The sequence below is a fragment of the Sparus aurata genome, chromosome 12 (genome assembly GCF_900880675.1).
Source record: "Sparus aurata chromosome 12, fSpaAur1.1, whole genome shotgun sequence".
In the NCBI taxonomy this organism is placed as follows: domain Eukaryota; kingdom Metazoa; phylum Chordata; class Actinopteri; order Spariformes; family Sparidae; genus Sparus; species Sparus aurata.
Window position 1 is genome coordinate 12,788,655 of NC_044198.1, and position 21,697 is coordinate 12,810,351.

The 21,697-nt window shown below is 43.2% G+C and overlaps 1 protein-coding gene across 1 annotated transcript in view; it reads left to right on the forward strand.

Moving 5' to 3' along the window:
- Positions 1–205: 205 nt before the first annotated feature.
- The window catches only part of LOC115593349 (transmembrane protein 132C), a 170,518-nt gene continuing 149,026 nt past the window's right edge, over positions 206–21,697 (forward strand). The window contains exons 1-2 of the mRNA XM_030436864.1: positions 206–626; positions 1,189–1,385. Coding sequence (XP_030292724.1) covers positions 1,334–1,385 — 52 coding nt within the window. The 5' untranslated portion in view covers positions 206–626; positions 1,189–1,333. The remainder of the gene's footprint in view (positions 627–1,188; positions 1,386–21,697) is intronic.

Sequence of the window (21,697 nt, forward strand, 5' to 3'; positions counted from 1 at the left end):
TCTTTTCTATTTTTTCTTTCCATCGGTTCGGGGACAAAAAAAGAATAAAAGAAAAAAAAGAAAGAAAGCCACATCCCCGTGTGATATCAGCCGGGAATTGGATGGCACAATATTTGCTGACGTGACGCCCGCAAACCCCTTTAATTTGCCAATCCAGCCCGGAGTGCGCCCCATCCCCACTCCACTCCCCCCCACCCCACCTCAGTTTGCGCACCAGCACTCCCCCGGTTCACAGCCACAGGGTGCAGGCCGGCAACAGCTCAAACGGTCCAGTCCTACACCACCACCGCCTGAATCACTACACGCGTCTCCATCGGAAAGTTGGGAGGACTATTTGGCAAGGCATCGCTCGTCACTCGCCGCATCCAGGTGATCCGGAGCGCACGCGAAGGCAGCGCTCTATGAGAAAGAAGAGGAGGAAATAAAAGAAAAAGAAAAAGAAAAAAAAGCAGCCGCGCGTGTCATGAGATTGTTGAGGACTTCTTATCGTGGATGAGAAGGCTGTGAAGAAAAGAATCTCGGACGCATTTTTAATTTTTTATTATATATATATTTTTTTTGTACGCCACTTGTCAGCGGAGAGTGGATGAGACCGCGGCGCCGTATCCTGCGCATTAAGGGGAATGGTAAGAGGCAGAGAGAGAGAGAGAGAGAGAGAGAGAGACACACACACACACACACACACACACACACACACACACAGAGAGAGAGAGAGAGAGAGAGAGAGAGAGAGAGAGAGAGAAAAAAAGCAATCACTGCATCAGTTTCACACACTTATTTCAGTTTGACGAGGTTGATGCTGCTTTTCTGTAGCCCGGTGGCTGTTTGACAAGTGTTTTGTTTTTCAAAGCGCAGAGAGAGAAAGAGAGGGATGAGGAACCTTGCGCGCGTTTTAGCGAAGATTTTATCTTAACATGAGACATCCTGGGTGCTGTGGGGTACGATTGCTTTAACACCTGTTTTATCCCCCAACCCAAAAAAAAAAAAAATCTGCGTGAGGGGTTTATGAACACACAGTCGAGAGATATTTTATTAACACGTGCTTTATGATTTCGCCATTTTTACGCGTAAAAAAACAACAGAAAAACAAAAGTGGACGTGTGTCTCTCTCTGTGGATCAGAAGACAGCCTGTAACTGTTTGTGTGGGCTGACACTGAAAACCGTGCATTCATTGTCTGTGCTGGCAGGTGGTGTCGCACGGAATACAACTGCTCTGCTTTCAATGGAGAACCGCTCAGAGGGGATAAATTGCGTGCGAAGTTGCGGGGCTCTCTGCTGAGAGGAGGGGGGGGACTCTATCCATCCAGCCCGCCACCGAGTCCACAGCGAGACATGGGGCCTCTCCGGTGCGTGGGACTCGCCGCGGTCCTCCTGATGTGCACAGGTAAGACCTCCACAGGGGGAAAAACTGGAATGCCCAGTGCGCACTTTTTGCTCATCGGGGAATTACAGAAAGCGAAAGGTCACATCATCGGAGGTGGCCGTAAATGCATCAGCTGTAATACAGTACAGTGGTTTTTATTTTATTCAGTGTGGAGCGTTTAATGAAATGCTAATTATTTCCTTTCAACCAAGGGGACACATATGATTTATGAGAAGGATAATTAGCTGTAAGCTGCTGTGGCGGAATACAAAATGACTTGTGATATTAACACGAATGGAGTGTGACAGCTGCCTCCAGTGCGTGTGTGTGTGTGCGTGTGTGTGTGTGGGGCAGAGAAAAAGAGTGAGAGAGAGAGAGAGAGAGAGAGAGAGAGAGAGAGAGAGAGAGAGAGAGAGAGGGGTTTTGGGTGATGTAGCAGCAACTTAAATGGGATGCAGTGTGTGAGCGTGGCACTGCAGAGAGAGGGCCAGGAATAACAACAGGCTGCAGACCACCTCTCCAAAAAAAAAAAAAAAAAAACAGAGAGAAAAACATCTTTTTACTGAAGTCTGAGCAGTTCACATGCAACACTGTGTGTGTGTGTGTGCAGTGTGTGTGTGTGTGTGTGTGTGTGTGTGTGTGTGTGTGTGTGAAGGGTATGTATTATGTTTTTCATATTTGCATGTCAGATTGTGTATTTTTTTTTTTTGGAGGGGGTGGGTTTGTTATGTGTCTGCGCAAGATGTGTGGGCTCGCGCTGACCTGTGATATGTGGCTACACTCAATCATGCGTTTTTCCATTCTGGTTGCTCACCTGCCAATCACAGGCATATGTAAAACACCTTCTTCTCACTGGGCTATGACTGACCAGACGACGGAGACGGCGGATGAATGCGTCGTCTGCCGTCTTGTTATTGCATATTTCATCTCTGTGGCTTCTTTCATTTATTCCAGTCGGTAACATTTCAGTTTGCCTGATGCGATTCCCCAGTGCACGAATCAGGTACCAAAGAAGAAGCACGATAGAACAAAGAAGACACATTTAGCATTTTAAGGGATGAGAGTGATTGGAAAGACTGCCCACTTTCAAAATTTGAGAAACAATTCTGAGAAATGTACAGTTTTGATGTACCACCAAAACTCTGTGAGCGTGTATGTTTATTTTACATGACAGTGTCCATACCGGCCCAGAAGGCAGGCGCTTAGTATCTACAAAAAGTAACCCGTTAATAGGGTATCATTTATTTCTCTCTCGCTCTGAAATGGTCAATTGTTTCTCCCTTGTTCCCCATAATCTTGTTTTCTCCCTCTCCAAGAACTTTTAAGCAGCAGTATACCTAATAGCTACCTAATCTGTAACAAGATTAACACTGTAAATTTACTAGCGTGCAGGATTCAGTGGCGTCTACTGGTGAGGTTTGAAACAAACAAATACCCTCGGCCTCACCCTACGGTGGTCGCCAAAAACTCTCTGACAGTAGACTCAGTGTTTGGTTTGTCTGTCAGAGCCACTGTGAACATAGCAGACAATGTGGAAGAGGACCTTCTTGTGGACACAACAGGCTCAGTTAACCATAACTAGTTTTAGGCTATTATACACTGATTAAAAAAAAAGACTAATTAAGAATATTACACTCAATTTCATCCAAAAGATAGCTCCTAAATATCCCCCTAAACTTTACACAATGCACTTTCGAAACTGTAAATCGCAGGCTGTGTCATCGAGGCTCACTCAGTTTCTTTCAAAAAAATCAGCAAAAACATTGGTGATATTAACAAACAGCTGGTTTAACAGACATTATCTCAAATACTTTATGATAACCAGTCATCCAGCAGCGTATGAAATTCTTCAACGTTAGCCCGCCAACCTCGCGGTGATGACGGGAGACAAGGAGATCACTGCACCCAGCCAGGAATTAGTCCCTCACACAACCCCCCTGTAAAACCACAAACAAAGGTTTTTGTGTGTTTAAAACTGCACCAAGTTTTCACTAAGCTTCACTGTCCAGGTCTTTATTTTTGACAGACGTCAGGGTTTTGACTCTTCTTGTCTCACTTTTGGCAAGAAAGAAAAACATTTCCCAAACGTTTTCTTTGCCTACACGTATCTGAGTAAATGTAAGCCATTATTATCACTGTTTAATATTCTCAGGCAAACGCTCTGCTGTAAAGGTCGCTCAGATTCAGCAGAGCTCGTTCCTGGGTCACCTTTGTTTTAACAATTAAGTATCCGATTTTGATGAAACGGGAGATTTGTTACAGCCAACCAACCTAATTACCCCCACAGAGGAGGCTATGTTTTCACCCATGTCCGTTTGTTTGTTCGTTGGTTGGTTTGTCAACCGGACTACACAAAAACCATTGCACGGATTTTCAAGTAAACTTGGATGAACGATGGTCCTCAGCCCAGAATGGACCTCAATAACTTTCGGTGCGGATCTGGAGAAAGGGAGAGAGCCAGGGATTTCTTTGCACTTTCTTTCGACATTTCTGTTAAATATCGTCCTCGTAATACAAGAGCTATCAAGTTTGAGAAGAGATTAGGCTTGCTTGGGGACTTTTGGCAGAGGTATGCACTCTACTCAGTGCCATTCTAGTTGCTGTAGTGGATATTTCTAGGAAATTTCACAATTTCATCGGGTTGATGAGTAAGTGCTGTTATGATCAACTGCGGGAAAATCTGAGTGTTGCCTAGAGTTGGTACCAAAAATGATTCAGACCAGTCACACTTTTCACCAACCGAAAGCCACTCCACTAATATAAAACCTGGCCAAAGATTGATTCACATCTCTCTGGTTATGGCCAGAGTCGTATAATCTTCGCAGGTGAAAGTGGCGAGGAGGAGAAAAGACGGATTCCATCCTGTCAGTCAGCCCTCAAACCCCCGGTGTGCAGCATCTCAGAGGATATTATAACTCTCCAGCCATCTGATTGCTTTCACCAGGAGGCTCCAGGTTGTCTCTATGAGACACACACTGACAGGCACATACTGTACAGGATACCTACACACACACTTGCATACTGTCAGCCTGGCCATCAGGACATTTTGGAAATACTCCATATAGCCTGCCATAGGATTTGATGCAGGCAGCTTTTTAAGCAAGGCAGATGGGTGGATTGTCGTCTAGTCAGATGGAAAAAAAGTTTCAGGGGTGGAAGAAGTGCCGTCGCCGCTTCGCATTCAGACAAACTTATATAGGTTTCACAAGCTGGTATCAACGACTTCATGACTTACCAAAAAGACCCACTGTACATTTCTCTGTGTGATCATTTTAACAGCACACTATATAGTTTTTATTTTTCTATTTTTTTTTTAAAGTACTTGAACGCCTGGTATAAAGGCCACTCCACTAAACAAGAGTGGGAGGATTCCCACTCAGAGTTTGCCTGCTCTTTTGGATGTGTGTGGGCCCGGCCAGAGTGGATTAGGATAGAAAGGTTGAAAAGTTACAAAACCAAAAAAATGCATTTAGCCTTAATTTAATAATAGCTCTCTCTCTCTCTCTCTCTCTCTCTCTCTCTCTCTCTCTCCCTCTTACACACACACACACTCGCACCCAAACATACACAGCGCCCGATTGGAAATCACGGTCGCCACGGGCATTCAGGCTATTTGACAGAGAAGTTGAGAGGCGGTTGTGGAGCAGAGATCACAAAGATCGTAGTCTTTTAATAACTTTCTTTTCCACAATGTGGCCATTTGGCTGCAAGTTTGTATCCCTGTGAGACCACTTGTCTGGAAAAGGGTTCCTTGGCCAAACCTAGACGCTATTCAGCAGTAATGAATGCAAAACTTATATATGGTAGGTGATTTTTTTTTTATCATTTAAAAAGAGTTAATGAGCCCTATTAGCAAGTTCCATGAGAGCCCCCACAGGGCCAATATCCTGCATACTGTAGCTTAGTAAGCTTTGATGTTACTTCAACAATATCTTCCATCGGGACCTTTTATACCATTTTTACACCTGAATAAGTGCTTACCTGCAGGTTTTTTAAACATGGGTAGACATGCTTGATCTAACTGAAGGACTCCTTTCCCATTGACATTAGAAGAGTTTGTCTTTCTGTCCTTTTTCCTCATGTATCGTGTTTGTTAGAAAACAGGTGATCAGTAAAAAGCAGCATGCAGGCCATTGATAGGGGCGGTTACTTTTTTAATACACCGTTTGCAGAGGCGGGTAGTAACGGGTTACATTTACTTTATATACGTCGAGCATGTAAATGAAGTCTTCTGAAATCAGTTGGTGATCTTGGTGGTTCTGGAGCTGAACGGCTGTGCGGAGCCATCACGTGGAGTTTTTTGATCAAAGTTCCCAGCTTCTTTAGTTGTTAAGGAGAATGCTGCAATGCCGTGAAGCTCCGGATATGCTTCGTGGACTGAACTGTGCACCGTTTGTTATCTTGATGAATTTCCTGTCACCTGACGTGTAATGCTTCCACAATGCTCGCATCTGCTCACCTGCTTCAGTTCGAATTTTGTCCGTGGAAGGTTTTCGTCATTATCACCTCTAATAGACTCAAAATAAGGTAAACAACAACAACAACAAAAAAAGTCAAACCGGGAAGTCAGAGTGTTTTGTTTGGAAAGAACAGATAACCAATCATTTTTATTACCAGTGCTGCTGCATCCGGCATCCGTACCTTTTTTTAGAGGCTGCAGTGGATTTCGCAGGACTCATTCTTTGGGCTGTTTCACCGGTGAGTGTTTAACAATTCTACTGACGGAACAGACGAAAAAAAAAAACTTAAAACACATTATCCCACGCCGATGTTAGGAGAGAGGGGGGTGCCCGGAGTGACCCTGCACACACATTAAGGCTGTGAAATCCAAACTGGCGTCTGTCTCCCGGAGTGCAAAGTCTCATGGGATATTACTCGCTGGCTCTGAGCATCCTTCGGTTTAAATGCTAGGAGGAGGTTGGCAGGGCTGTGTGCTTCTGGGTAGCAGGAAAAGCCTATGGAATAAGCTGACTTTGGAGAAAACCCTCCCACTTCCCTCCGTTTTCTTTTTTTGTTTTATTCTTGTTTTCTCCCTAAATGGTTCAAAAGGCATTTCTATGGGCTGTAATGTTCATTTGCATAAAACAAGCACTGGGGCTACTTGTTACCGAAGGCACCGACCAAGAAGCTAAAATAAAAACGTTGCAGAACAAAGTGCTTAACTTTCCGGAGGCAAAGTCAAAGTTTATCACAATGAAAAGAAACAGCATTTAGTCTGTAAAGCAATAGCCCCTCGAAGCAAACACACATTTAATAACAACTTGCCAAATCCAGTGCAGAAATGTACTATCACTGAATTAAGTGCTGTGTTATAATGTGATATATGGAGCCTGCCTCGCCCTGTGTGACACTGCAGTTTACAAAAGGCTCCAGAGAGCAGCAGAAGTAAACGCTGCACCGGGGAGCCATATGTCACTTAATGTAGGTCGTAACGCGGAGACACAAGTCATGTTGTGAAAGGCCTGTGTTGCACAAAAGTTGAATATGGGGTACTCTTCCAAAAGCTGCTGTGTACCGCGGTGCTGATTGAATTAGATCTAATTAAATATTGAACTAAGCCACTGGTAGCTCCAACAGATGTATATGTCAGCCTCGTTAACATGAAGCATGCTCGCACTGGCTGCTTTAATAATAGAATCATAAGATACTGTTGGACTTTGTTTCTTTGATGTATTACCTTCTGAGTTGATCCATTAAACAATCTGACAAATAGCAGGGTTGAGGATCATGTTATATGTCCCTCTGGGAACCCAGTGAAGCTTAATATCATTACTGGTGAACCAGAGTATTGTTATGGCTCTGCTTTCTTTAAGATTGTCCCTGATTTTACATCGAAAGCCTTTCTTTTCTTTAGGGACTCCGCACACATTGCAACTCAGACTTGCAGTATATTCATCTTTCGGCTTTATAAGCTGTTAAAACAACACTGACATATTATAAAGTCACGAAGTTGTCACAACTAACAACAGCAGATACAGAGCGGAGAAATGTGACTGAACGGAGTTATTTTAACACAATGTGAGATATTTTCCTAAACCTAAACAAACAGCTGTGTGCATGAAATTAACCATACTGCAACATTTTCACAACATCAACAGTCCAAAAGTCATAATATGTCATGGCATGTGAACCTTTTGTTCGCAAGCTTTATTTTGAAAGTCTAAGCCGACAGTAAGTATTACTCATTATTGTTAACTTGACTTTGGAGCCATTCGTGTCCAAATACGATGCTTGGAGGGAGGTCACTGACCAAGCTGCTGTATTTGAAGAGTTGGTAGGGAGTTACAGAGAACGTATTAAACAGATATTAGCATTTTTTCGCTCAATTTTGGTCTCCACCACCTTCTGAGATAAATATCTACATTGACAGGTGGCCATATCTCAAAGTTTTTCACCAGCTAGTTGCTAACATTTGCTGTCTGCCATGTGGCATGGAGCTAAAAAAAACAAAACCTCTCTCGTAACGCGCAATCATTTGATCCATTGTTGATATACAAAATATTGAGAAGTGCAGCTTTAAAATCACTTCAAGTACTTTTAACAAGTCGCCAACCTACGATTTGGAAGATGGCTGAATTTTATTTAGGAAGACGGAAATATACGAAGGGGAGAGAATTCTCAAGACTGCCTCAATAATCAACAGCTACTATAATTAAAGAATGCCACTTTCCACCGCGAGCTGTAAAACAGCTATTAACCCGCTGAACCGGTATCTATAGTCAGACAATGAGAATGTTTTTTTTTTCTTATGAGTTCCACTTGTCTAGACTACTTTAACTCTGGCTCGCTGTCCCTGCAGACTTTTCGGAGTCTCCACAACCTTAAACACTGCAAATTAGTGCGAGTATTGCTGAATAAATACAACATGCTGTGGCAGATGGATCCGATGGTGAGAGATGATTTGTTACAGTCACTCCCTCTTTGTTAAAATTGAGTTTTTGTGCATTTGTTCAGCCGCGACAGCTACCGTAATTATCTGTGCTTCGATTGTTATTGTAAAACTTTTTTGATTCATTCTTCTCAGGATTTCACTTTTGATGATTTTTTTTTAAATTTGTCAGGTCCTGATCTGTATCAAAAACCTGATGTATGCCATGGATGCAAATATGAGGCCCTACGTTGTGAGTGGTTGGGAACTTGAAAGGATCAGGGGTCAGGGGTCAGGGTCGGGGTCGGGGTCGGGAGTCAGGGTTACGCTTACACATGTGTCCAACAAATCAAGGCTATGGACTGTGTACTGACACAACAACTTTTTCCAGTACAGGCAGTGATGCACTTCATGTTGCATTTAAGTTGCGGGGCCAATGTTAATCCAAAGTGCAGGATGTTGACTTTCGTTCAGCTCAGGGAAAAAAAAAAATAATCAGCTTTGAGTTAAATGTTATAGTAAATACATGCTGTGTGATAGTTTGAGTTTCTGTTCAATTTTTCAACATAACATTCAGACGCGTTAATTAAATATTGATTAAAAAACATAATCCAGGCAGATTTATGTTTTGTCAAGGCGCTTTTTACTGCAAATAAGGGTTGGGTTGAAATGCTGTCTCTCCTGTCAGCTGCGGGTTCATGTGGAAAGCTTGCCATGGCAACTGTTGGAGTAAAGTATTGCAGCCGGTGAAGCAGAAAAACCGCAGTTGTTAATGTAAAATAAGCAATAATTTTAGAGTTCTTTACTGCATCATCCTCACATGTTTACGTAAGGGGAAAAAAAGTGAAATATTAATATGGTAAATTCTAACTCGGGCATAAATTGTATGACCCAGCTCTTCTTGATACCAAACGCCTTTTTGCTCAATGAACACATTTTTGAAAGAGTCGGTGCATGTGAGGCAGTTCTTGCCCCCCTGCTGATACACCCTTTACATCCGCCAGGCATGCCGTGTGTTTTTTGGAGAAACGCTCTGAGCATCCAAAGTTCAAATACGAGCAGAAGCAGAGCTCATACCTCCAAGGCTGTTTCCTTCCCGTCTACTTCGACACAGACACTAGTGGGCCTCTGTTGCCTTTGTCTGCGGTAAAAAAGAAAACAGAACTTTTTTTTGGGAAAGGTGGCTTTTTTTCATCTGCAGCGAATGTCATAACCAGCCTGATGAAACTGAAATGGATGGTGTGTGTGTTTTTTTTTTCTTCTTCTCCCGTAGTCAGCTAATGGCATTAGCTAATGACATTAGCTGTGCAAGCTAAGTGATTGACAGGAACAGAGCTGGGGGGAAGTCGTTGCATATTTATAGTGAAAAGAGGGCCTTCACTGAAGGGGCAACCTAGAGGGCACTTGATCATGTTTAAGACATCCAAGAGGGCACCTGTGCTTGATTACTGGAGGGCGTAATCATGGTGCAATATCAAACTGTTCGAATAAATGTGCATCTTATTTTGTCCAGTGTGTTCCCTCACCCAGTTGTGTTTCCTAATGACTAATACCATAGGAGTTGTTGATGGCATCTAAAAGAAGCCGCGCTGGTCTGTGGCTGCTCAACTCAAACGAAAAGTCCAGTCGCAGGCATCGAGTTAAACCTGAGAATTCAGAAAGGCATGGGCTTTAGACAGCATGACAAATGAGGGGATTTTACTCCTTTAAGTATTTCTTCAGTTATAGGACATGGTCATTTGCTTTCCCAGAAATCCATAGGATATAATCCACAGGGGCGGGATGCAAAAAAGTGTCCCCCTCCCACACTCACTGAGGTTTTCGCTTTACTAATAGGATCAGAGACAGAAAAGGATGAAAAGGAGAATAATCAATATAGGACAGCATTAAGATGAAACATCGCCCTGCTTTCCGTCTTCGCAGGCGAGTGTTTGGAGGATTGGGGAATACGGCGTGCCTAACCGTGGCTGGCTGCATGGAGATCCGTGCTGATGCACCCCGACGCGCATAATCACACACAAACCCACGTGCGCGGCATAACCAAAGCTTTTGTGACACATTGTGGCGCCGCGCTGTAAACACGCACACAGAAGCAGCACACACGCGGACTCATCTGCTTGGGCAAACAACTTCACAGCCACCCAACCGGGGAAAGGATCACACTCCACAGGAGGTCTAGAGACAATTAGCATAACTAACAGAACACTCAGCGCGCACACAGCGAATCAGAAAAGCAATGAAAAAGAACCTGCAGCAGGAAAAAGGCTGTTAACAGCCTCTTTTTTTCCTTTTTTTGTCGCTTCCCGTGCAAGAGATTGACAGAGAGAGACCACATATTTCTTCTCGCATCACAAGCTTCGGGTCCCACAAGGCAGCAGAGGTACGGTGTGTGTTCCCCTCTGTCGCTTCGGGCTCCAACACAGTGCTGAGGTGGCCTCGCTCTGCAGAAGAGTGGAGTAGAGAAGTTTTGCAAGAGAGAGAGCGAACCAATAACAGTATTTCTTTTCTTGCGTTTCTGAAGGGGAGTCGTATCATTTTGTGTCATTTTTTTTTTTGTGTGTGCTAGCGCTGGGGGGGGGGGGGTCATTATTGTTTCCAAACGTGATTGATAACAGTGGAAATGTTCCCAAAGGGGCGGCACTGACATAACTGACATCTTTTTTTCCCCGTCCCATCTTTCTGTATTTCTGTCCGTCTCGTTATCCAGCCAGGTTCTTCTGAGCGTCTGACCCCCACCCCCCCGTTAAGAGCTGTTCCTCGTCGATTGATTCACCATCAAATGAGAGATGAGAAAAAGCCCGGCACAACAACAGAAAAAAAGCTCCTCACAAACAGACGGGCAAATTTTAATTTCGAACTTGATAGACACACAAACCTGGGGGGGGGGGGGGAACTATTCCACACCTTTAGGAATGTGGTTCCCAAACCAAGACTCCAATTCCCTTACCAATTTTCAGCAACACTGCCTCAAGAGAGGTAAATATTGCTGAGAGCTCCAGCCAATAATAATAATAAAAAAAATGTATTAGCAACAACAGGACTTCCATCTTCCGGAAAAAAAAAACAACCTATATCCATATAGGTGTTGATACTTTCACGCGGGGAGCCAAGTGGAGCTTGAAACTCTTCAACCGTAGTGATAAATAGATTATAATAGCTTCAGGGCTGCTTTCTTTTTTGTTTTTGGGAGTGATTGTGTAGTATGTTTTAGATTGTCAGAAATAGGCAGTTATGCGTGTAACCTCCGATGCCAACTGCCTGTGCAGCCCTGACAGCTTGTATTCTATATGTTAATGGGCTAACTATGCCCACAGTTGCTTCAAGACATTTTAACTCTGCGAGGGAAGAGGCTATTGGGCCAGACAGGTTCTGTGGATTGCTTTTCAGCAGCCGCCGGTATGTATGGTTTTTCTTGGCCGGGAGACAGAGATATTGATCGATCCGCAGGCTTTCAGGCCGGATTCTGAGCCCCCCCAAAAATTGCGAGCAGCCTTAATAAACTGTTATTGGTCAATTTCTAGTTAACATTAAATGTCCTGATGGCCAGTTGGTCGGCTCCTATTAGGTCAGAAAATTGTAATCTGTGCAGCAGTGGAACAGATGTCATCACTGAATGAGACCGAAATGAGAAAAACCTGTTTTGGAACGTCAACTGTTGATCTGTGTGGGGATTTATGCGTGTGTGTGTGTGTGTGTGTGTGTAAGCAGTGGTGATAAATAAAAAAGTCAGCTTCTCAATTTTGGTGTGACCTGCCAAAAAAAGAGGGAATAATAATAATAATACAAAAAAAATAATAAAAAATCTGATTCACAAGACTCAGAAATCCCGACATATGGTCCTTCTTCCCCTCATCTCTCCCCTGCTCCTTCCCTCTCTCTCTCTCCCACCACCTACACCTCCCCTCCTCCTCACCTTCACATCTCCATCACCTTCCTTCGCCCCCACACGTCTCCAACGGCAAATGAAGAGGGAAGGAGTCCCTGTTTTATCTCTTTTTTCCCCACACGTTCCGGTTTTCATCCATCAAAGAGCCGCGGCGACTACGGCAATCGAAAAATATCACCACATTTCTTTAGAGAAAGATTAACAGCAAAGATGTTGCTGGCAAGGAATGCTCGAATTTTACAAGCAAAAGAGCTAAAAAAAAAAAAAGTCCTTCAAAATAAGCATTACTTCAGACTGTAAAAAGGAGCAGAATAAATATGCCTATCCACTGTCTTACTGGCGCTAGATGAGTTCAGTACCACTCTCATGCCTTTACAATAAATACAAAGCTGCCATCCACAGCAGTTTGCTTAGCTTAGCATCAAAACGAGGGTAACGAGTGTGATAGTTTCACAAGTCTGCCAGTGGTAACCAAATAGGAGTACCAGCACTTCAAAACTGTAAAGCTGTCACGCTGTATGTGTATTTCTTTCAATCACGCCGTCGTTGTTTGTGCTGTTGCCCCATTAGCATAGCACCCTCCGTATAGCTAGCCGGCTAAATGTGTTTGTAGCAGTGCAATGAATACTATTCCTCTCTACAGTATCACGTTATTCTATCAAAGCTCAGCTAGTTCCATTTTGAATTCAGATGAATCCTTCTAAATAAAAGTCCCCCGCTTTTACTTTGTTATGTAAAAGCTGCTCTTTTATGAAGCGGCGAAATGATTAATTATTTGGTTTCCACGAGCTGTAACTTCACACAGCTCCTAAGACAGCTGAGGGGGCTCATGATGAAACGGTGACATAAATCGGATAAAAAAGTGAAAGTACAAACGGGGAAGCAGGAGGGAGAAACTAAAGACATTCAGTTAGAGGCTGTTAGAGCAGGGGCGTATGGAGTTCGTTTAAGGGGCGGGGGCGAAAACAAATAAAAGAGGCACCAGCTGTATGCGGTGGGGCACTTTCATCATGTTGTATCTACCATCGGGGCATCCAAGAGGGCACTTAAGCTGCGTTTTTTTTTTTCCAAACTGTGTACATAATCAAGTGCTAGGCTAGCAGTTTCCCCCACGCTTCCAGTCTCTATGCAAAGCTAAGCTAAATGGCTGCTGGGCTGTAGCATATTTAGCACATGGACACGAGAGTGGTGTTTATCTTCTCCAAATTTCGGCAAGAAGCGATTCCCAACCATTAATTCCCTTGAAGATATAAAGAAGAAGTTATGTTTACTCGTGCACTTTTGAATTCACTGCCGGCGTTTTTTGTGTTCTGTATTTTTATAGATCAACTTTAATAAAACTTATATCAGTACAAAATGCTCAACCCAAAGTTCAACACATAACTCACCCAACCCCCTTGTAACTCTTTTGAAATCTATCGGTTTAAATTAGCCGTGGATGCTGCATCCATCAGCTGCCCTCTGCCTCTGCCACCAGTGACCTAATGATTCACACTCTTTGCCCACTGCCGTTATAATTCGTCCAAACCATGCTGTAAATAGTTTCTCACATTTTATCTCACTACATCGCAGGTCACTCGACCTCTTCTGGCAGCATCTGCTGACCCGTATGTCATGCTGTATTTCTGTAATCCATGCGAAAATCTTTTATCCTTGTTTCCAATTTGTCCATCGCATCTACAACTATGTCTGTGCTCTGTAGTTTTAGCCTTCGGTGGCCTTTTGCTTCTGTTTACGATTCGACTATCGCAGGTAACCTGACCGCGCAACGTACATTCTTGCTAGAATTAATCTAAATAGAGTGGGAATGGTCAATCCGCGGACTCAACAAGTGGACACAAGTTAAGAGGGCTCGTATTTTTGCATTTCCCTCCCAGTGCGCCTCCAATCGACAGGCTACCAAGATATATGTGACGAGAACAAGACGTCGGCCTTCGTTTTTCGGCTTTTGACTGGATGCCGTTCCAACATTTGTGGACACGCAGGAGATTTGAGGGCTTTGGCAAGCGGGTTGATCAGATTACCCTAAATATCTGATCACTTATGGGCCATAATGTGTGCTTTCAGTGCTTTAATCTATGCTTATCACGTTCCCGCCGCCCCATCCAAAGCAGTAGTGATTTTACGATGTCTCTTATTTAGTCATCCTGTCCTCGTTTCCCACATGAGCAATATACTGTGCCGCTCTGAGCAGGCCCAGGGCTCAGATCTGGGCCCAGTGCCTCAGTAATGGGGGATAAATCAGTTCTTAAAAGGTCCATATGGGGGGGGGTGGGGAGCCGAAATGTATCCAAAGCTGAAGGATTTAAACAGAGACATGAAATCCCCTTTGTTTCGCTGTGGGCATGAAGCTGAGTGAGTGAGCCTTGTGTGGGCTCCGATCGGGGGCCTCATGGGTGCCAGCATTTTCCAGCAGGTAATTGGGCCTCACTGAGCCACTGCGTGTGTGTGTGTGTAATCTCCACGGATACAGTAAGGATACGGGGCCCTCACTTACCAAAGCAGGCCTGGAAGGACACATGCCACTTTTATTCAAGTTAACCAATGAAGTCGACAGCTGAACTGGCGTGGTCCTGTCACGCCTTGACACTCGTAGCCCGAGGTGCAATTTTCCATCAGCACATTCCCAGGAGATCCAAAGGCCGCTGTTGTTTTTTATCTCCCTTTAAATAATTTCAACTAACAACAGGTTGGGGATGTATCATCGTCTGATCTCCGTGGAGTGCCCCCCATGTTTTATAGAAGAGAATAAAAAGTTAGCTTGACAACCTGCCATTTCTCTAATTGCTCGGGGTGAAAGTCTTTTTAGCCTCAGGGGGCTGGAGAAATCGAGAAATCCCGCAGTACACTGACGTGCAATAAACAAGAGCTGGCAGTACAGTATGCTGCATGTTTGTCCTTGTGTTGCCTCACAATCTTTGTTCTCCATCTTGCATGCAGGGAGCGCAGGATCAGATAGCGTTTCCGCGATGCAGAGGCTGCCTGTCCTACACAGTTATCTGCAGCAACAGATGCACTTTTGTTTAAACCACAGTCTATTTGAAGAGACAGATATCGCTGACTCGATGTCTGATACTCCACATACAGAGCGGGGCACATTGTTGAGGTTGTGAGAAAAGTGGAAGGATTGTCAAAGCATATTAAGTAGGGCCGCAGTGATTATTTGCGTAATTTAAGATGTCAGATCACCAAAGAGCTCGAGGTTCTGTCCATCAGACAGACCAAAAACTACAAGCATTTAATTTGTAGTCATGCAAAACATGAAATCAGTAAAAACCTCAAATGAAACCATCAAATGTTTGGGCATTTTCCATTGACTCGCAAATGATTGTCTGACAGCAGCATGGCTCCGCGGTGTCAATGTCTGCCTGTTGGTCTTTTATCCAGACTAAAATGTTCCAACATATATGCGATTGATCGATATGAAATTTTGTACAGTCATACCCAGAGCAAGAATCTTACTAACCTTGGTCCATATTGACTTCATCTAAGTGCCAGCGGAAGGCTTTTTTGTCGTTCCTTCTTTCTTTCTTTCTTTCTTTTTTTTTTTTTTTACATATGCAGCAAAATATCTGGTAACACTTTATAATAACAGACTTTAATAAATGGTAAAAATAGCTTTATACATCACGTGCTAAGCAATTGTAAGGGTTTTTCAACATTTATAACATGACATTTATTTATTTTAATGGATATTCAAGTGTTTTTACTGTAGATGAACTACATCTATAACTATTATTAGCCTCTCACAAACATCAGTGGCAACTTTACATTAAACAGTTCCTAAATAAATGGATTTATAAAGCATTTCATTGTTTGTTAATGGTGAAGTAAACATTAACTTAGTTACTTCAATACATTTAATTAATCATAATTTGTAGTCAGAGCTGCCCAAATCAGCACCTAATTCCTGCTTATTTATAGAAATATAGTAATAATTTAGTATATTTGATTCGTAATGACTTCTGTGATCCACCTAATGATGACATTGACATTTGCTCACATCGCAGCTGCCTCACAGCCCTCGCCGAGCTGCCAGACTTGTAGTCTACTTTCACTGATTCTCTGACTTTTCTGCTGATTGTGCCTGATGAAAAGTTCAAGCACTGGTATAAAGGGCATTTTAAAAAGCTCTGTGTGTGTGTGTGAGAATTATAAATCACTGATGAAGAGTGTTCGAAATTTTCCTGGAGTATAGCGAGGCGGCAAACATTTGCAAGTGCTCAAACGGAAGTCTATATCGAGAGCGATTAAGCCCGGCACTTGAAGCTTCTTCTCCCGCGCACACACAAAAAAAAAGAGTGGTGTTTGTATTAGGTAGGATGGATTTTCCTCATAAACCGGGACACACCTCCGATCTGTAAAACTAATTACTCCCACTTCCATCTCGATGTCGTACAGGCCAGCGGGTTTCTTTCATATGTAGATCTGATTAAATTATGCCACGGTGAGCTCATTAGATTGGATTTACATTTAGAGATGTTGTTGTGCTCCGTCCCCCCTGAACCCTCTTAATGCGAGCGCCGCAATCACAGGATTTTGATGACCTGACATTTCCCGGCCAGCTTTTTCCACTGCCGCAGCACTGCTCGCTCCCCGCAGTCGGTGTCTGCTCATCAAAGCCAGGGAATGGCACCATGCTGCTTTTCTGAAATACGGTTCACTTTGCCGTATTAAACACTCTCATGGTTTGGTAATGGGTCGAGCGGGGTTAATTAAGTGGGCCAGGAAGTGGATCAAAGGCATGTGGTAGATCGTTTTTGGACACGTATTGGGTGTCAACGAATTTGTGCCAGTCGAGACGGGGAAGGGGCGCCTCAATCGTTGCTATATTTAATCGATGACTAACTGGTTAATTAATCTGTGATTCCGGACTGTCAACATTCACCAGAAATCTTGAGCAGCTGAACCCAAATATTATGTTTATTTGCTGCTTAAGTCGGTCTGTCGGTGAATAAATCTCCGGGATGACTGACTGTTTTAGGGTAGCTTGTTTGAAGCAAGCAGTGGATCTAATCGTGAGGAAAAAAAAATTAGAGCAGTAGCCATCAATCATAAACCCACGTTTTTCCTGCTGTCAAATTACCTCCGTGCCATCACACCCACCCAAACCCCCACCCCCGACTGTAATTTTTATGGGGGGAAAGAACACTTTATCTTTCCAGCTGTCAGAGGGGTGATCGGCTAGTTGATTATGACGTTATAGCGTCACAGCACGCCAGCTAAGTTCCGCCGTTCAACATCTAGGGAAGACTATGCCGCGCTGCGTGCCCTGCGCTGCATGCACCACGCGGAACACTTGGGGTAAGGTAACGCGTATGAACATTAACGTCGGAAATTGTCACCATATTTCCATTTGCTTGCAGCTTTTTCTTTCATAATGACCTTTTTTTTTACATTTTCTTTTTGCTGATGTGATATTACTCAGACTTGTGGTGTGAAGTATAAGCTCCTGCACTGCGCAGAGTATTCTGTACATAATCCCAGTGCACTTTTCCCATAACTGGTAGCTGGGACACGGTGAAGGGCGCACAGTCTGTTTGGCAGCATGACACTGACAAGCGGCCACTGAGACGGGGGCACGAGTGCTTGTCATGCCTTTTCGAAACAGTCACAACTGATGGTTCGATAACGCTATCAGAGGAGAAAAGACCTAAGAGCACTCTTTTCACCGGAGAGAAAAATAAAGTAGAATGCGGCCGAAACTATCATCCCACTGAGTACGACATTATCTCCCAACGACCTCATTATATATTATTAGTGATGTAACACGTTTTGATGGAACGTCCTTCAAAGCGGCAAAGGAAAATAAATCTATTTTCATTACGTATACTAATTTATTTTCGTCCCCCCACAGTGTTGCGGCTCAGCTAATCAGGAATCAGTCCCAAACTTGTGTTATGTACTCATCTATTTTCATTCCACATTATGGTAAAACGAGACAGTGGATCTGGACCACTGAATATTCAGCGAGTCTTTGTAGACTAATTATAATGTGTGTCTTCATAAACTTGGGGACTGCATGCGGTGAAAATAAATTGATTCCTTTTGCTTTGATGCAGCTGTGCGGTGCCAGCACGAGTGTCAGATGAAATAAAGAAACCTTATTTCTTTTGTATGATAATTTGGGGCAGCTACAGTGCGCCGCCTCATTGTGCCCGAATCCCTGCCTCAGCACAAGGATCGCGTGGAATCTATTTTGGGACCGTGATGAAATTAATGGAACATTTTATTGGTGCAGGTCATGTTTGTGGTGTTGCGGCATTGTAATGAAGAAGAATGTTGAGGGAATGTTGAGGAGGTGGAACATTAAAATGCCCCCGGCAGGTTCCCGCTCCGCTGCTGAATGGGAAATAAGTCCATCATGGTGAAAGCTCGATCAAAACAAGTCATGATTAATGGGAGTTTGGATGTGTTTGCATGTGTGTTTGCTGATTGAGTATGTGCAGCATGTGCATGCACACGTCAGGAGACATACGTACAAATGCACCCATACGAGCATATGAGCGTATGCAAAGTCTCACATTGTTATACAAGCATTCAGGCACATTTATGGAAAAAAACAAAGGTCTGCACGATTTTCTCTTGCCTTGAATTGGTTTGTTAAACACTTCACTTCTTTTAGTATTTTCTTCCTCTCACAGGCGAAAGTTTTAAATTGGAACTTGGAAGTTTATTTTCTGCTCACCCTTGAGACAAAAACTCGGCCCTAATGGATGAAGAGACGGCGGGAGCCGCTCGAGTGTGTCCATCGACGTCGGCGGGCGCAAATTAAAACTTTAAATAGAACCAAAAAAACTTTCAAACGGCCGCGTTTAGCGATTTCACATCAGCGAAGCATTGGCACATAATTAATTTCGAGACATGAGCGTAATTAATGCAAACAAATGAGACCATTAGATCACAGCCACGATTTGCTTCTGTTTTGCATTTCAAAACATGTTAGTGGGATATTCAGAAGTGGCAAATGCTGGAGCAAATAAAACTCACTTACCTAAACATACATCGCGAGCTGGAAAGATCAGCAAGCTGGAAGGTAATCGATGAATTGGTTTGAGTAATTTGTTATCAGAAAAAGTCTGAATTCTCTTATTCCAGCATCTTAAATGTGCTTGTTTCTGGCTTTGTTACTCCTCAGTGACAATAAACTGAATATCTTGTGGTGGACACAACGAGACATTTTTAGGACGTCATCTTGGACTTTTGGAGTCACTGGTATATAGACCAAACAACTAATCAATTAATCGAATAAATAATATAAAGATTAATCGACATGAGAATAATCGTTAATTGCAGCCCTAATAGGATCATAGATAAGATGGTTAAAGGTGCACAACGTAGTTTTGGGAAAGGAATTTTAATCAAACTACATAAACAAACTCTCTCTTTGTTTTCATGACTGAATAAACTGAATTAACAAACTGCACTTAAAAAAGACAACACATTTTTACATTGTTTTACTTTGTTTTTCTATGTGGCAGACCCCGCCACCTTGCTTTAAACAGAGTTCCAGGGACTTTATTTTCCTCTGAGAACACCTTGTTTATTCAGTCATGGAAAACATAAGATTTTTGTCAGTGTGTATTATCACTTCATTTATATGGATAAATATCAAAATTCTGAGTTTTGAACTTCTCCGACGAAACTACATCGTGGCCCTTGTGGCGTCTGATGAAAATGTGATCCTGGAATGAAAACACATGCGAGGCCACCAAAAAGCAAACAAATCATCCACTCTGAGTATCGTTTGTGGCTTCACTGTAGCAAAACAGAGCTGGAAACCAGTGACACAGCCAGCTGCATTCAAGCAACTATTCCTGAGTGAGCCCTGACGCAGTTTTAGTCACAGTGCCTGCACAAAGTAAACGCACCGGCTCTGCCGCCTAACACATATTGCTCCAGAAATACTCTGTGATGAGGCTTCTGGGGAAAAAAAAAAAAAACTGATGCAAAAGTTGGAGCTGCAGGACCACTCACACACACTCACGCTCCGTACATATGTGATGTGGCCCAGGATGTGTTGTTTTGACTTGTAAAGCTTGGATCGTGTCTAGTTTTTATTTAGCTCCAGCATCCTTTTACACAGGATATGCACAGACACTGCACACACACACCGCACACACACACACACGGCTCTCTGTGCTTTTTTTGACTCAGACAGGTTTTTTTTTTTTTTTTGGTTTTTTGTAATGAGTTACACACACATTTTGAACACACACACACACACAAACACACACACACACACACACACACACACAAATCAAGATTTACCTTGGAGGTGTGAGGCTGCAAATTCAGGGGTGCATGCCATGTAGCTTCTTAATCTTGAACGTTGAACCTTGAAATGGAACTATATTTTCAGTTTTTGCACTGTACTGTACTCTGCAGTGTGTCGTTTTTTTGAGGGGGAACTAACTCCTGAGACACAGGGCTGTGGCTCTGGCCTGAGCTAACATTAAGTCATAATCCAAGGGGGCTCATTTGATTGCAAAGAAGCAAAACTTTACCCAAATATTAATTTAAAAAAAAGGGACGTACCAGTCTTGAGGCACAATTGAGTTCTTGTGTAAACAACTGCTTTATCAAAATGTGGAAAGGGAGACAGTGTAAGAAAAGTTATCAGTTCATGAATAAATCAATTTAGTTCTCAAATGGAATTCGACTTTTTCTTTTTAAAACCTCGGCCTCATGCTTACCACAAAAACCACAAAATACTCTTAAATGATATGAGTGATAAGGACACAGCTCATTGAAATACTGTCCATCTCTGTAACAGGAATCTTTGCAGGTGAACGTCGAAAAGAAACCTTTTTTTTTTTTCTCTTCAGTTTTTGCCCTGTGCTTTTCCGCAGCGTTGCTTTGTTTGTGAACTCTTGAGACAAAGGCTTTGGTTCCGGCCCGAGTTAAAGTGGAGTCATGATCGATTTTAAATCTGGCCAGTGAAGTTCACAGGCATCCCCTGGATCTCTGCCCTAACCTTACTGCCCTGCTGAAGTGTATCGGCAAAAGAAAAAAAAAAAAGCCACAAAGAATACACGTCAAAGTGCCACATATAGCACGTTTAAGTCTATGAAGAGAAATGTGCTCATTATCTCCAGAAACCATAACTTTGTTAAATCACTATCTTAATTATTAATCCACCATCAGCTCTGGGGAATTAAAGAGCGGTGACTTTTCTACAGCAGAGGTGCTGAAGCCGGAGCGATGGGGCCCACAGAGCTCTGTTGTTGCTGAGTCAGGTCAGTCTGGATCGCCAGAGGGCATCCAGTGAGGATACGGGGGATGTTCTTGTGTTAACTACGGGATTGTCCACAGCTTCTTGTTGGAGAACTTTCTCTCACTTTGTCGAGTTTGCATCGGGCGGCAACACGATCAAGCTATGACTCAGCACATTGCGACTACTGCAGCTTCTGGGACAGTCGCTTCGTACGGCATTTCAGGGTGAGAGTGGATATTGGCTGTTATTCGAAAGAATTTGCTTTTGACTTTCTTAGATAGATGAGGGATGAGGCTCCTGAGGGTCGCTTAAATGTACAGTATGCAACGTTTGGTGCTAGAGGGCTCTCTATCAAAATAATA